General features: G+C 43.9%; 1 protein-coding gene across 6 annotated transcripts in view; it reads left to right on the top strand.

The window, feature by feature from the left end:
- The window catches only part of LOC105561496 (prominin-like protein), a 49,599-nt gene that overhangs the window by 33,425 nt on the left and 1,934 nt on the right, over nt 1-14,240 (top strand). Inside the window, exons 2-14 of one of the 6 annotated variants that reach the window (XM_012011532.1) lie at nt 4,320-4,587; nt 5,861-6,213; nt 6,668-6,789; nt 6,884-6,907; nt 7,521-7,532; nt 8,570-8,865; nt 8,961-9,110; nt 9,199-9,414; nt 9,656-10,211; nt 10,318-10,476; nt 10,736-10,857; nt 11,774-11,824; nt 13,775-13,933. In XM_012011532.1, coding sequence (XP_011866922.1) covers nt 4,320-4,587; nt 5,861-6,213; nt 6,668-6,789; nt 6,884-6,907; nt 7,521-7,532; nt 8,570-8,865; nt 8,961-9,110; nt 9,199-9,414; nt 9,656-10,211; nt 10,318-10,476; nt 10,736-10,857; nt 11,774-11,824; nt 13,775-13,933 — 2,488 coding nt within the window. The other 5 variants (XM_012011535.1, XM_012011533.1, XM_012011537.1 and 2 more) reach the window with 5 other exon arrangements.

Consider the following 14,240-nt stretch of genomic DNA (forward strand, 5'->3'; position numbering starts at 1 on the left):
GCGCCTGTCAACGCCGCTTTAGCGTGTCGTTTTGCAACTTTAACGATTAGAAATTATTCCTGACAGTTTCTACTCGCGATTCCTCTGAGAAGGGAATCACATACGTTGCCTGCAACTAGGACTAGATCCTTTTGAAAAAAAAATGCGGAACGTATAAAGAAAGATTGTTAATTTTATTGCATTATTTCTACGTTGCCGGAAAAGGATTCGACCGGAATCATTGCACATGACAAAACGTGGGAATCGTTAAAAGACCGCGACTCCAACTCACGCGGCGGCGGTAACGGCGGCATTAACGTAACCATGGAGGTCAATGACTGCGGGAAATCGATCGAAACCCTTACCTGCACGACAGTGAGTCTGCCGTGAGGTGCACGATTGCTCGCTCGCTCAGTGAAATATCCACTTCGTATTGCTGTACGCAGATGCTACACAGATGCTCCTTCTGCCGCTCGGCATTGTTAGGAAAAAACTCATCGTCAATTTCTGCAAATTAAACGCGCGAGCAGCGCGTTTTTTGTACGTCCCAGTAAAGGTCGGACTGCAAATAGACCGCGAATAGACCGTAGTACTAACCATTAGTCGTAAACCTAAACGGGGGAGAGATCGTTTGTTGTCCCGAAAGCGGGAACAAGTGCCCGAGAGAACCAAGTCGTTTCCTCGCAAACGAGGACAAATTCTCCGAGTGGTCGTTTCTCATGCCGAATCGCGGCGTCCCAGTTTCGGGAAATTCGGCGCGGACGAGCCGTGCTCCATGCGCGCGTCCTGTCGAGCGTAACACGTTTCCGGCATATTTTCTGTCTGCGAATCGACCGTCGAAAATTAATATGCGGCCCCGAGGAGGATTGGCTGTGTAACACGACTCCGCGTGTAAAGGTCCACGGTGCTGGAACTTGGTCCAAGTTTTAATAAATTTTGTTGTCTCCAAACAAGTTTGGAATGGTTCAAACAAATCATTTGTTTGAATTTCAAATAAAATATATATATATCTTCGTCTGAAATAAAATATTGGAAACAAAAGTATATTCTCTTTGATCTAAACGATATTATTGTTTTATTCAAACAACATTATTGTTTGATAGAAAATACGTGAAAAAAATGTACGTACATATATCTTTTTCCCTCTACGTTAGAATTTTCCCTTCGTTAGAAGAAGAAAGATAAAATTTGGGTTTTCAAGGTCCTACTGTGGTCGCTATGTCGGACGGACGTGCCTTCGAACAGAGATCGATGTCAAACCTCCGTTTTTAATTTAATATCGGTGACGTAATATCAATTATCAAATTCCTTGAAAAGGATCACAACCCGTATGGTCGAAACGTCGGAATCAAACAAGTAAACCATCTGCCAGCCTAATGTCTAACAATTCTTTTTACACATACAAATAATGTTTCGTGTAAGCATACATATATTGTTTCGATGAAACAAACTTCAATCAACTTGCAGCTATTCCGTAAAAGCTGTAAATCGATTGGCTAGACATTTCTCGGAACTAGAACTTGGACCAAGTTCTAGCATCGTGGACACAGGCCTTAATGCGTGTACGACTACGCCACGCTTTTACGTAACAAGCCGCAATGTTACGCGTCGGAATGCAAGTACTGAAAATTGAAATATGTTGAACGCAACGTCGTCTCTGTTTATTTGCCGAAAGAGAGGTGGTATTTCCCGAACGAATTCCGAATCGGTGGCAATAGTCGGCACGAAGAGTGTCAAGGAGTCCAGGGATGTCGTTCCGTCATTCGCGCAACCTCGACGAAGAGGCGCTTTTTTATCAAACGGTCATTGCACGCCGGCGACGTCACCAGCGTCCTTTTCCGCGTCAAAAACGGATTATAGATTTTGCCGCCTCCTATAAAACGCATCCCTGCGCTGCCCTGCTTATCATAAGCGAGGCCTTATTTATAGATACCGCGGTGGTCAACGAGCTTCGAGAATCTAAATAGCAACAAAATTTCCCTATCCGTCCAGTTTCACGTCGGATATTATCGGAGATTGCGTCGCCGGGGCTCAATTTTTAGAACAAAGTACGGGTCGCTCCCGGCGGCGGCCATCAAACTTGAACCCCCGCTCAAGTTTTCGCCGAACGCTCTGCATACACGCTCCCTAACGAGTGCCACGTCCAATCACGGCCCGTTCTTTCTGTCGCCATTACCGCTGCCTATTGCTAACTAGCGCCGTCCTCGAAACCCTCCCCGTGTCCGCGATTCATGAAACTTGATTGACAGTGGCCTCCGCTTTGATTCGACAGTCTGCAAACGAGCTGCGCTTTCGAGAGAACCTATGCAGACGGGCCATAGAGATGTGCAATTCCAATTAGGCGAATATCTGGCAGAATCCATTTAATCGTCTCGCTAAATCAACTAATGGCCGCCGTGTTCGAATCTAATATACATATCTCCCTTCGAGCGATTTCGTGGCTCTGCCAGTGAATTCATCCACGCTTTCTTTCATTCCCGAGATACTTCCGGAGCAAAACTATTCCGTCCATTTTCTCATCTGCGATCACAATAAAAAGGAGATTTACTTCTAGATTATGCAATCGATTCTTTCGAAAGTTAAAATACAGTTCGAGTGCCAGCTACCACAGTGCTCACACGTATACGTATATTTTATTACTCGACTCTGTCTTATTCGGCGACGATGACTGACTTGGTATCACTCGAAAAGGACCCAAAAGAATAGGGTCGAAACGTTGTGTAATAAACTAATTGAATAACTAGCCAGTTGGGTTGACTATAAGTTTCCCGTCTCAATTTTTAATCATTACTGGTGACAATAAGCAAACCCTCCTTTCGTTAAAATAGTGTACAGGTGCGACAACAATTGTACCTTATGTCCTTCTCTCAATTGAGATTCTTACGTGCCATTCCCGATTAAAAGTAGTCTATTATCTTTAGTAAAAAATGAACTCGGTTTATCTACCATTGTCAATTTAATGAAATTGGCATTCTCCTGACGTTCTCATCTTTGTATTTAAGTTGTCGGGGGGCCCTTTTTGAACCGCGCCGAGAACTTTTTCGGAGAAGCGAATCAGAATTCTCAAGAACTGTGCCGACTTTGCAGAGGTACTAAATTCCCATTTAACTGCCATTAGTGTACATTTTCGCGTCGCAGGCCAAGAGCGCGGGGCAGCGTCTTCCCCGAGCGAGCGCCTAATAAGAACAAAGAGAGAGGAATCCTTTCACGCGTCACTGGACCGCGCGACCGGTGCGGTGATTCGCGACAAATGCGATTTCTAGAGCGAGCGGCGCAGATGCAACGTGATCTCGTTATATAAAATCAAGCGTGCCATCTCCTGGGATCGACCGAGAGCGGTGTCGCGGGGGGATTAACCCGAGCGTTTCGTTGCGCATTACCCTCTTCATGGGCGCCTCGGGCTGCCTGAGAGCAGCCCCAGGATATGACGCGTCCCGCCCGGGGAGGGGGTTACTCGCGACGGGTCCTCCGGGTTTCGCCCCGATCTCGTTACGACCCGCGGCCGCGATAACATCGCGCGTGCGTACACGCGAGCGCGGATAAGAGCATGGGAGATCACCGGATGTAGATCGATCCAGCTAACGGCTGGCAATCCGTAAGCGCCATCGACCAACCGACCGACCGGCTGGCTGGCCAGTCGACCGACTGGAGCTCTGACCCATTTCCTTGGGTTACGCTACCCGGCAGATGAATTTTCGCTATCCGTCCGCCCGTCCTCGTTGTTTTCCGTGGCGACCTAGCAACCCTTCCGGCACCCTGACCTATGACCTACATTCGGCGCGTCCTCGATCGGCCCGGTTTCTCCCTCTCCGTTTATCCCCACCGCGTAAAGGACGCTAGGCTATCAGCTGTTCCCGAATACGCAGATTCGCTACGCATTTCTTCTTCGGCAATCGATTCTACCTCGTGTCGCGTCATCCCCTCGAAGTTCAACGAAAGCGTTCACCCTTTGCATCGGAGATGATCTTGTTCGGTCCACGTAACGAGATCCTATCCGAGACGCTCCCTTCTGGCGTAATAAATTCCGTCATTTTTTAACGGCTTCGGCATGGAAGTTATGTAAACCTGACCCCGAGCTTACGACTGCAGAGAAATTTTGCCGTTGCCAAGAAATTGGCGCCGCCCGCAATCCTCGGCCCGCGTTGCAGTAACGCGGCCTGTTTTTCTGTATTGCGGCTCGAAGCGTGGAGACAAGTGAAAGACGATTTAGCCGAGTCCCGTAACCCGGTCGACTAGAACCAGTTTCTTTTAATCGAATCCCCCGGTCTCGCGGTAACGTTCCTACCCGGCGAGAAGCGGCCGATAATCACGCGAGACGTGTCTCCGCTTTTCTTTTGCAGGTATGATCACTCTGGTCGACGGTACGCCGGTTTTCGCGGATCCTCTGAAGGAGTGGAAGATAATAGTGACGCACTACGGCGGACTAGCCAGCCTCGCTCTGATCGGACTCATCCTGGCAGCTATTCTCCCTTGCGCGGGTCTCTTCTTCTGCTGTTGCAGATGCGCGGGGCACTGCGGTGCTCGGAGCCAGCCCTTCGACAAAAAGCATGATCACTGCAGGAAGATTATGCTCAGCATCTTGTTGATCGGGGTCGCCACTATCATTCTGTAAGTGGGGGGGGGGGGCTTTTTTTTACCGAGTCGGAGTATAATTTAGAACAGTCGCGTTGAGCCTTTCACATCTGTGTCCCAACTTGCTTAAGAAATTATATCTCTGGCTATATTATACTATTAAGATCAAACGGGACTCGTTTGAATCCACTCACTTGCTTAAATAAAAAAATATTACCGATATGAAATGTGAAAAAGCGTTGTAAAATTATTCGGAAAACTTGTCGAATTAATGATGAAACGTTCAATTAATGCAAAGAGATATTTTTGCGCGACGATTACGCAAGCAGTTAATTTTTACTCGAATACACAGTTTAATTTTTTCATGACGTTTACGCCGGGTACAAGATAAAGGCAGAATAAAAATCTATATTTGGATGACAGAAGAATATAACGATGCTATTGATCGGTATACGCAGAACAGATTAGATTGCAAACTTTTAGACTTCATCAAATGTAGTTCAATCAATGCACTTTGTTATAATTTAAAAACTGTATCTCATAAGCTGTATCTAGATTTTGCGATTTTGTTTTAGTAACTTTAGTAAGAAACTTTCATTAGAATTGAAAGATATTAAATTTCTTGCATTCACTGTGCAGGATATTCGATTTTAGACTTTTTATATTTTGATATCATTTTCGTGCAGCGACCCCGTGAGAATCTCGTAATACACAATTTATCGGAAACAATTTAAAAATATTTTATTCCTTGCATTCACCGTCTTGAATTCTTATCTGTTTCTATTCTGCTTCGCTCAACTATCCTGAGAAATCTGGAAAGATAATTGAACTAAAGATATTTTTGTTCTCAAAAAAAAAAGAAGTTAGACGTAAACGGATTAATTTAATGCAACATCGAGTCTTACTTAATCGTTTCGTTACTCGTGGTACCAGAAGGGGAACAAAAACGATAAATAGAACATACGGTAATAAAAGTTCCCTCTGGTGTTTTATAACTGATACATGATCGTTATATGATTCCGCGAAGCTCGGAAATTCCCGCAACTCGCTTGCTTCCTCCCTCTTGAGGCACTAATGAATACATCTCAATGCGTTATGCGTTGCACGATAATTAACTTACCCCTCTCCCCGGGAAATTTAATCGTCCCGAATGCAATTTAATCCGCTTTCGTAAAATACGATATTAATATTCGTAGATGTCAAATATGTTTAACGGCAGCCTCGTATAAAATCCGGTAATGGAATTCTATTTCCGTACCGCCGTCTCGTCGCTCTAATAAAACGTAGACACGCCGACAATTAACTGCAGATTCGGCGTGGTGTGTGCCTTCGTGACGAACGAGTACATGCAGGAGGGAACCAAAGAGCTTCCGTGCAAAGCCAAGACTAGTCTGAAGGACGTCAAGCTCTACTTGACTACCACGAAGCAGGAGATCGACAATTTGCTCAAGACCAATCCCGAGGAGCTGGAAGTTACGCTCAACAATATCCTGCAGGCCAGCGGCAAAATCGTTACCGAGCAACTGGCGGAATACTCGCACGCTGTCTCCCTGACGAATCTGAACGACATCGTCGCCGGCTTGGAGTCGATCAGGGAGGACCTGAGATTGATGAATAAGATTACGCAGGAATTGCGGATAAACGCCAGCCAATTGGACATTGGTACGCAGCCCGTTCTGTTTTTCCCCGATCTCGAAATTGGAAAAACCAATCGACTTTGTGTCTCTTCTTCCTCGCGGAGAGAAAGAATTGTACTGAAACTGCGAAAAGTGAAGATACTCTTTCCACACGTTTGAGGCAAATTTATAAGATTCAAAATTTACGATATATTGTGTAGAATATATTATTTTAATTTTGTCATTCTATCGATTTCTGTAAATATCATAATCTTTAGACATTTGAAAAAAGCACGAAACTCTTGTATCTTTTCTTCATTAAATCGTTACACACGCTATTGCGTGATAACGTGTAACTAATTAACTGCTCGGTAATTGAATCAAAATACTAAGTACATTAATAGCTGTTGCATATAGTTTTAATTATACACAAGTCTATAATAACAAAACGTCTCATCAAAGCATAGTCTCAAAAGCGAAATGTAAATGTGGTTCTTCAGTCGTTCGTGGCGTCAAGAAAAACCTTCTTCACACGCTGGCTGCGTGTACGACTGACAAGTGCCAACGGGTTCTGCACGACTACAAAGTGAATCAGATGTCGGTACAGGTGGACTTCGATAAGGTAAGCAAGACGCAAGTCGTTTCTTATCGTCGTAGATACTACCTTAGCTAATTACCTGTGGTTAATTACGAGCATTTTCCTTGTTTACACGCAGTACATGGACCGTTACTTCCCAAAGGTATGATTTTACAATGAAAGAAATCTTTTTCTGCAATGTAATGAAATGTAATAAAAATGCCTTCGGACCTCGATATATAAAACGATCGATTTGACGAAGAGACGAGATACCTTTTTTCAGCAATCACGGCATTGTGCTCGCTATCTTCAAGCAAATGTTATCTCGAGGTCTAAGTGCATTGAAAACAGTGATTTTTAAATGTATTGAAACGGTAGATTTTGTACAAGGCTTGCCTTGGCTTTCGTTTGCTCATAATAAAGCTTCTTAAAATAAAGTCACTAATGTCACGACAAACAAATCTCACCGGAGCGACTAGGTTGAATAAGAATTCTTCACGACGACGCTTTTATATCGACAGCGTTACATTTGAATTAATTAAATTACAAAAGATAGTTGATATAATGCATGGCACATCGGTGCAAGTAAATTCGTAAATTCGGATACATCTTGTAGACCAGTGCAATTATTGCTTATTGTAATTTATTGCAAAACATCTTCATTAACGTCGAGTATTAGTTACGGAACAGTAGTCATTGATATAATCGCGTGATCATTAGTGTACGAGGGTGAAATACTGCATAAATTCATTTGATTCCATGCTTGCCACAAATAGCTTCTAGTATCTGTAAGTTGTAAGCAGAAGCATGCGGTTTCCTTATTCATGTGTATCTCGTTTTATATATGTGAATATATTTATTTGCATTATTCGATTAATTTTGCAAAGTAACTTGCACGAATAGAGACATTTGCTGAATGTATACGTTACGCAAGTACGTTAAATTTCTCTCTGAGAGCACATTACTTTATTATTTGCACTTCTCTGTCGAGTACAAGCGTAAAAACTTTTATGTTGTTTTATAAAACAACGATTAAAAAGAATGTATTTCATACGCAGGATGTCCCACTTTTTTTGCGCGTTATTTTCTTAACAACAGAGTTTCCTTGGCCAATATGATAATTTGTCCTTAGCAAAAATATATTGAGTCCATCGATCACTTTTGAGTTATGAGAGCGACTGAAAGAGAAAATCTTTTCGCGTCCTAGATTTTCGGGGAGCCGAAATAAACGAAAATACGCTCCTCAATTAATCCCACAATGGATTCGTCATGATATTATTTCAGTCTAGAATTTATTTGTAAACATATTTAAACATTGAAAAGCTGCGGCAAACGAGGATCTTCCATGATATTTTCGTTATGAAAAAATTACACGGGTAATCTGATATCAAAAGGTAATGCGTGAAAAGTGGAATGTCGCGTATGTGAAAGAGAAGTGATTTTAAAGTATAAGAGTTTTTAGCGGTATGAAAATATATGTTTACGTAGTCTTTTTATCTTTTACTTTTTTACCCTGGGATAAGTTATTCTCAGATTGCGGTCATACATATTTTTATTTTATATTATTCATATGTCCAGATATTAAAATATTCATGCAACACATACGTATCCTCTTTTATTTATGTCCCCATGCGTTCGCGTGCCCCGCAAAATTAGATTCCGTGACACTCCGAGAATCTCGTGTCTTCCGGCTTGTCTTGTAGCTTTGGAGGTCGCATTTAGCACGAAATATTCAGCAAGAGAATTTTAATCCGTTCTATGTGTGGCGAACCCTTATTACCCATTTCGTTAATGCCAATTAAAAGCATATCGTGGCACTTTTCAGCTGCCGGATGTTACGTTCGCGTTGCATAACATCACCGTGCTCATGGAGAGCAATATAGTGTCGGAGGTGAGCCAGGGCAGGGATTCGTTTCTCAAGATCCAGAAGGATATACAGCACGCCGTTAATCAGACGATCCCCGTGGTCAGCGCGAGCATCCGACGGGCCTGTAACTTCCTGGCGAGCATCGCCAATAATATGACTGCCCTCATCGACAGGATAAATGTCGACATAGATAAGGTTTACATGCGACACTTGGAAGTTGCCCGGAGCAATATAAATCAGTATTCGCCTTACAGGTTCGTAGAAGAAGCAAACTCGAGATAGGTGCATTGTGAGGCGCATTAGAATTTACAGGGGACGCCGAATAATCGCCCCACATGGTTTATTTCAGATATTATCTTGGCCTTGGTATATCCGGTATTCTTCTGACTGTCTTAATGTGTTTGACGTGCGGTCTGTTCTGCGGTATTTGCGGAAAGCGTCCAGACGGATACGGAGATGATTGCTGTAATAAGGGGTCTGGCGCACGGTTTCTCATGATGTAGGTTGCAAAAGTCGTTAAAATAATATCGCCGGGGTTGCTATTGCCGTTTCCCCTTTTTTATAACCGCTAATGCTTCGAATCGCAGGGCTGTGTGGATTATCTTCCTTTTGACGAGCGTCCTGATGGTTATAACCGTTGTTCATATGATAACCGGCGTTATGGCTCAACGTGGTATCTGCGAGCCCTTGAAGAATCCGAAGGACAACAGGATGTTCGAGCTGGTCGACGAGCTCGTGCAGATCAAGAGAATACTCTACCCGAAAAATCCTAATGCGCATATTAATATGAGCTACATTGTAACGTAAGTACATACGTGTTTGCTTGCATTTGACATTCGATAAAATCCCGAGGAAGTCCGTATTCTCGTGACTGACAAGTAATCTCTCATTTATGTAATTTTCTGCAGAAGTCTGGGTCTGTTTATCAGTCGTGTAATAAGCGTCACGTAAACTGATTTTAGAGAATAAAACTGTCCCGTGTGCGCTGAATATGGAAGACGATAAATTTACCGATATGTGACCCTCGATTCCTTCCCGTTACAGCAAATGCCACGAGAACGAGACGCTTTACAACGTGCTGAATCTGAAAAATGTGTTTGACGTTGAGAGCCTGCGCGATTACAGTGGGCGTTACGACATCAATGACACTATCCAGCAGCTGCGCCGAAAGATCAGTCTCTCTCCCGGCGTGGTGATCCTGAAGGATAGCGCGAGATCCAAGCTGAACGATCTAGCGCAGAGCGGCCTCAGCGACATCAAGTTCTACCAGTACGCCGAGCTGCTCGCCGAGAACATCACGAATATTAACTTGGAACATCTTGCCAAACAGCTGCGAGAAGTTTCCGCGAAATTGCCGGAGGGACAAGAGGAAATCAGGCTCAGTCTCGAGAAGAATGCGCATGACTTGGAACATTATCACAGAGACTTGGTTATGCCCATGGCCACGCTCAGCGAGCAATTGAGCGCGAACGCGCTGACGCTTCAGGAGAACATTAAGTTCAATCATAGCTCGATGGCGGACGCTATTCACGATCTAGTGGATGAGGTTACCAAGGCGCAGCAATTCTTAAACAAGGACGGGCCGGAATACGTTCAATACGTACGTATCTCATTGCTTTTACTAGAGATACTTTTGCTATATTGCGTGTTACATAGTATGTGTTACATGATTATTTATGTTAACATATAATGTCATTGTTGATTAGCTCGCCACTAAATTTGGCAATGCATTCCTACACCAAGTGGACAATTTCCTCGAGCACGTCATTGAATCTGCAATGTTCAAGATTGGAAGATGTGCCCCCGTGTCGAATGCTTATAATGCAACCCTCGTGGCAGGATGCAACAGGATTTTGGATCCATTTGTGAGTATCGCACTCACTTGCGCTATGCGCGTTCGCAAATCCGTAAATCCACGCGTGGCTATCAAACTGTGCGGTAACGCGTTTATTATGGGCTTTCGGTAAATTTCATTAAATTTTTCAACCTTCAGAGACCTGTCTCGTAGCTGACGAGTAAACTTGTCGCGCCGGGCGATAACTAAAGTATCCGGCAACGCGTTGCAAAATTAAACAGACCTCGCTAAGAATTAATATTCATGATTCTATTTGCATTTATATATAGAACGGCTTCTGGGCGAGCGTCGGCTGGTGCTTGATCCTATTCATACCAACGATAGTGCTCTGTGTGAAGCTGAGCGCTCTGTACCAAAAGTCGGATCCATACCCGGGGCCTCTTGTCGAAGCGTAAGTGTCTACTCTTTTTCTAGCTGATGTAGCAATTCACGACTGCGACCCAAGAGACGTATCTTTAATTGTTCTTGACTCCTCATACAATCTATGGTGCATGACGATATATTTGAGATACTAATGTGTCTTTGGTAGATCCATTGTCAATCGAGATCGTGCATTAAACACGAGTCATTCACCAAACCGTTGATTAACGTCCCAGGTGTCGATTACGAATCCGAATGAAGTTGAAATACACGAGATGATGAGACGCATTATACGTTAAACTTCGGAGGCGACAAGGCTTTTTTTTCCTTTCTTTTCTCTGCGAGCCTCAACGTACAACGAATCCCTGAGCACCTCTCATGTAGAAACTGTCAATTCTTTTATTTCCGTCTCGTAGTTACTCTCGAGCTTCCATATATCATAGCATGTACTTATTCGCGCTTTGTAACATTTTTTATATCGGCATGTCCTCGTTCTTTCATTTACAAAGAAAGAAGTCCGATCCCGGAAATTCTGAAAGGATTTCCAGGTTCGAAATTGTTCCCTCGGTCTCAGAAACTTATCCTTTGTTCGAAGCAGCAATAATTGCCTAAGATATACCCCGTGTCTGATTTAAAGTTTCTTACATAATGTATTAATTAACAATTCTTGTTTACAGTTATTGAGGATGATTTTGTACCGTTGAAAAGTTACCAGTACTATTTCAACTAAGTTACTTGCGCTATTTCGGCGTTTGCAAAACACAATGCCCCGATTACATCTCGAGCGCGCATTCTCTTGCTGACTGCGGGCCACAGCGAGAGTTTGTGAAAGATCTCACTTAATCGATCGGTCGCGGTCCATCGCGGTAGCTTAGATTATGTTTAAAGTAGCTGTCTAATGTGTGGAATGGTTGTTGGAATCTAACCGCTAACACGCTCCGTTACAGTGAATATTTGTATGACGCGTACGCAGACAGGGATAACATACCCCTCGCCCAGTAAGTATACCACGACAAAGCCAAAGTGTGCTCGCATGTCCCACGTATCCCGAGATATACGCATGTGTATATAAAACTTGTCGTAACTCTCTGTGCGATACAAGTTGTTCGAAGCGACACAATGTTACTCCGTTTTCCACCCCGTAGGCCGTACAGTGGTTCACTTTCTGGTAATATTTCGAACAAAATCTTATTTGAAATATATTGCTTTTTACTTCTTCTTTGCCCTTTCGATCGCCAGCGAACAGAGAAAATGAGCCACTACATCAGCACTCACGAGCTAGTAATTTTAATAGAGTCGGTTTTACACTTGAGTGACGTACCTAAATGGATACTTTGTTGCTGTCTTTTATAACACGTAATATTTAAGTCAATCTTTATTTGAACTGAAATGAAATTCTAGTGAATATTATAATAGTGTTATATACAAGGATACTTAAAATACACGGTATCCTAAATAGCTGTGAAGGTGACTTTATGATTCAAATAAGACAAAATAATACGACTAATGTTTTCGAATAAGGCCTCGTTTTCGAGAAGAACAAGACTTTGAAAGTTAATCGAGTACACGTGCACTTGACTGATAACTGACATATTGATTTTTTCCTACAAACTATTTTATGTATTATATATTCTGTAAATATCTCATGATTCACACCTAATAATTTTCTAATACGTAACATTTTGTAGTTGTCCTATGAATTTTCCGTGGCTACTTGTATTTATTATATTTCAACACTGAAAACGCCAAAAGTCGCTTTTGAAAAATGACCTCTTTTTAACATTGTCCCTTTTAGTCATCCTGAACATTAGTACAACAGCATATATTTTCCTGATACACATTGATTATAGAAAACTATAAAAGGCATGAATGTGTTACATATGGTCGAGTAAGACTGTCTAGTCAAGCGAAGAAGGTAAAAGTACACGGATGACATGAAGTTTTTGCGATGTGTCATCCGCGTACGCTTGCTATTTAAAGAAAGAAGAACATATACGTTTGAACAATGAGGAATCTATTTATATCACTCTAGTGTATGTCGAATGTCTTTCGCCGATATCTTAATTTCTACACGATTGCACGTAACAGGCACCTCCTTACCTCGCCCTAATTCTTTCTCCGCTTGTTGTTCGTGATACGAACACATTGCGTGTTGAATTTCGTTAAACGTTCTGGGTTTTATTTTCCGCTTGTTCGACCATACCTCTGTCGCTAACGTAGCAATGATATTTTCTGCTTAGGAGCTTCGCTAGGAGGAACATACGTTATGCGGATAGATTACGGCTTTTAGATTAAGCGTACACCGGCTGCGATCGTCTGGGAAGTGTTTCTTCGACCGTAGAGGCTGCATACCGAGCTCGCATAGTGATTAGATACGCGGACAGAGTCCGAGTCTCCCCATTAAATTCATCTTCAATTTACAGAGTAAATCGGAGCGAATCCAAGTGAGTCAGCGCATTTAGGTCTCCGACTTAAAATCCGATCCAGCATGTCTCGTCCCGTCTCATTCAGTTCCACGTCAACTTAATTCCATCCGCGCCCGATCCACGTGTCGTCCCGCCGTGCAAAACGACGACCTACGGTGACACCGCAGTCTACCGAGCATCGAGGCGCAATTCATCATTCTGCGAGCTCGCGCGCGCAGTTTCGCCGTTAAAACGCACCACCCGGAGAAGCGTTTCCCAAAGGAACGTTTACCTGAGCTCGAGGGAACGCGAACGCTGCGTCGAGTCCCCCGGGTCTCAAATTTCAGGAAGGACGGGGACCAGGTCTTTCCGCAGGAGACCCAGGGTCGAGAATTTGGGAAACGCCGAACCGGACGTTCCTAACAGATACACCGCGCGGCTTGTTAGCGTAACGACACGCACCCCGCGTCTCTAACTCGCATGACGAGCGCTCCTCGACGGTGCGGGGGATGGGCGATGTCTGACGGAAACGTCTGATTGCAGTGTCCACGACAAGAAGCACGTGTCCCACAGCAGGCACCATCCCGCGGCGTACGTCGAGAGCTACGACGGGCCAGCGGTGGGATACGAACGCGAGAGGATCCCCGACGCCCACCAGAGCACGTCGCACCACGACTCGAGATACTCCGACGTGGCGCCCAAGTAAGTGGAGCCATCCTCGTCCACGGGGAAACCACCTCCCCCCCTCCCCGATTATCAAACCGACCACTATCCCGGGAGATTAATTTCCCCCCCCCCCTCGCAGTCACCGACGTCGCATGCATCTCGAGAGCGGGACGTAGCGCCGAGAATGATACGTTATCAACGCGTTGAACCGCGTTTAACGTGGCATCGTGGCGACGTTACGTTCTTCCTATCTTCTCTTTTTCCTTCTTCTCCCTCCCCTCCTCTCTCTCTCTCTCTTTCTCTCTCTCTTTCTTTCTCTTTCTCTCATTGTCATCGTTTCATC

The sequence above is a fragment of the Vollenhovia emeryi genome, unplaced genomic scaffold (assembly GCF_000949405.1).
Source record: "Vollenhovia emeryi isolate VEMERY1.0 unplaced genomic scaffold, V.emery_V1.0 DF939206.1, whole genome shotgun sequence".
Lineage (NCBI taxonomy): Eukaryota > Metazoa > Arthropoda > Insecta > Hymenoptera > Formicidae > Vollenhovia > Vollenhovia emeryi.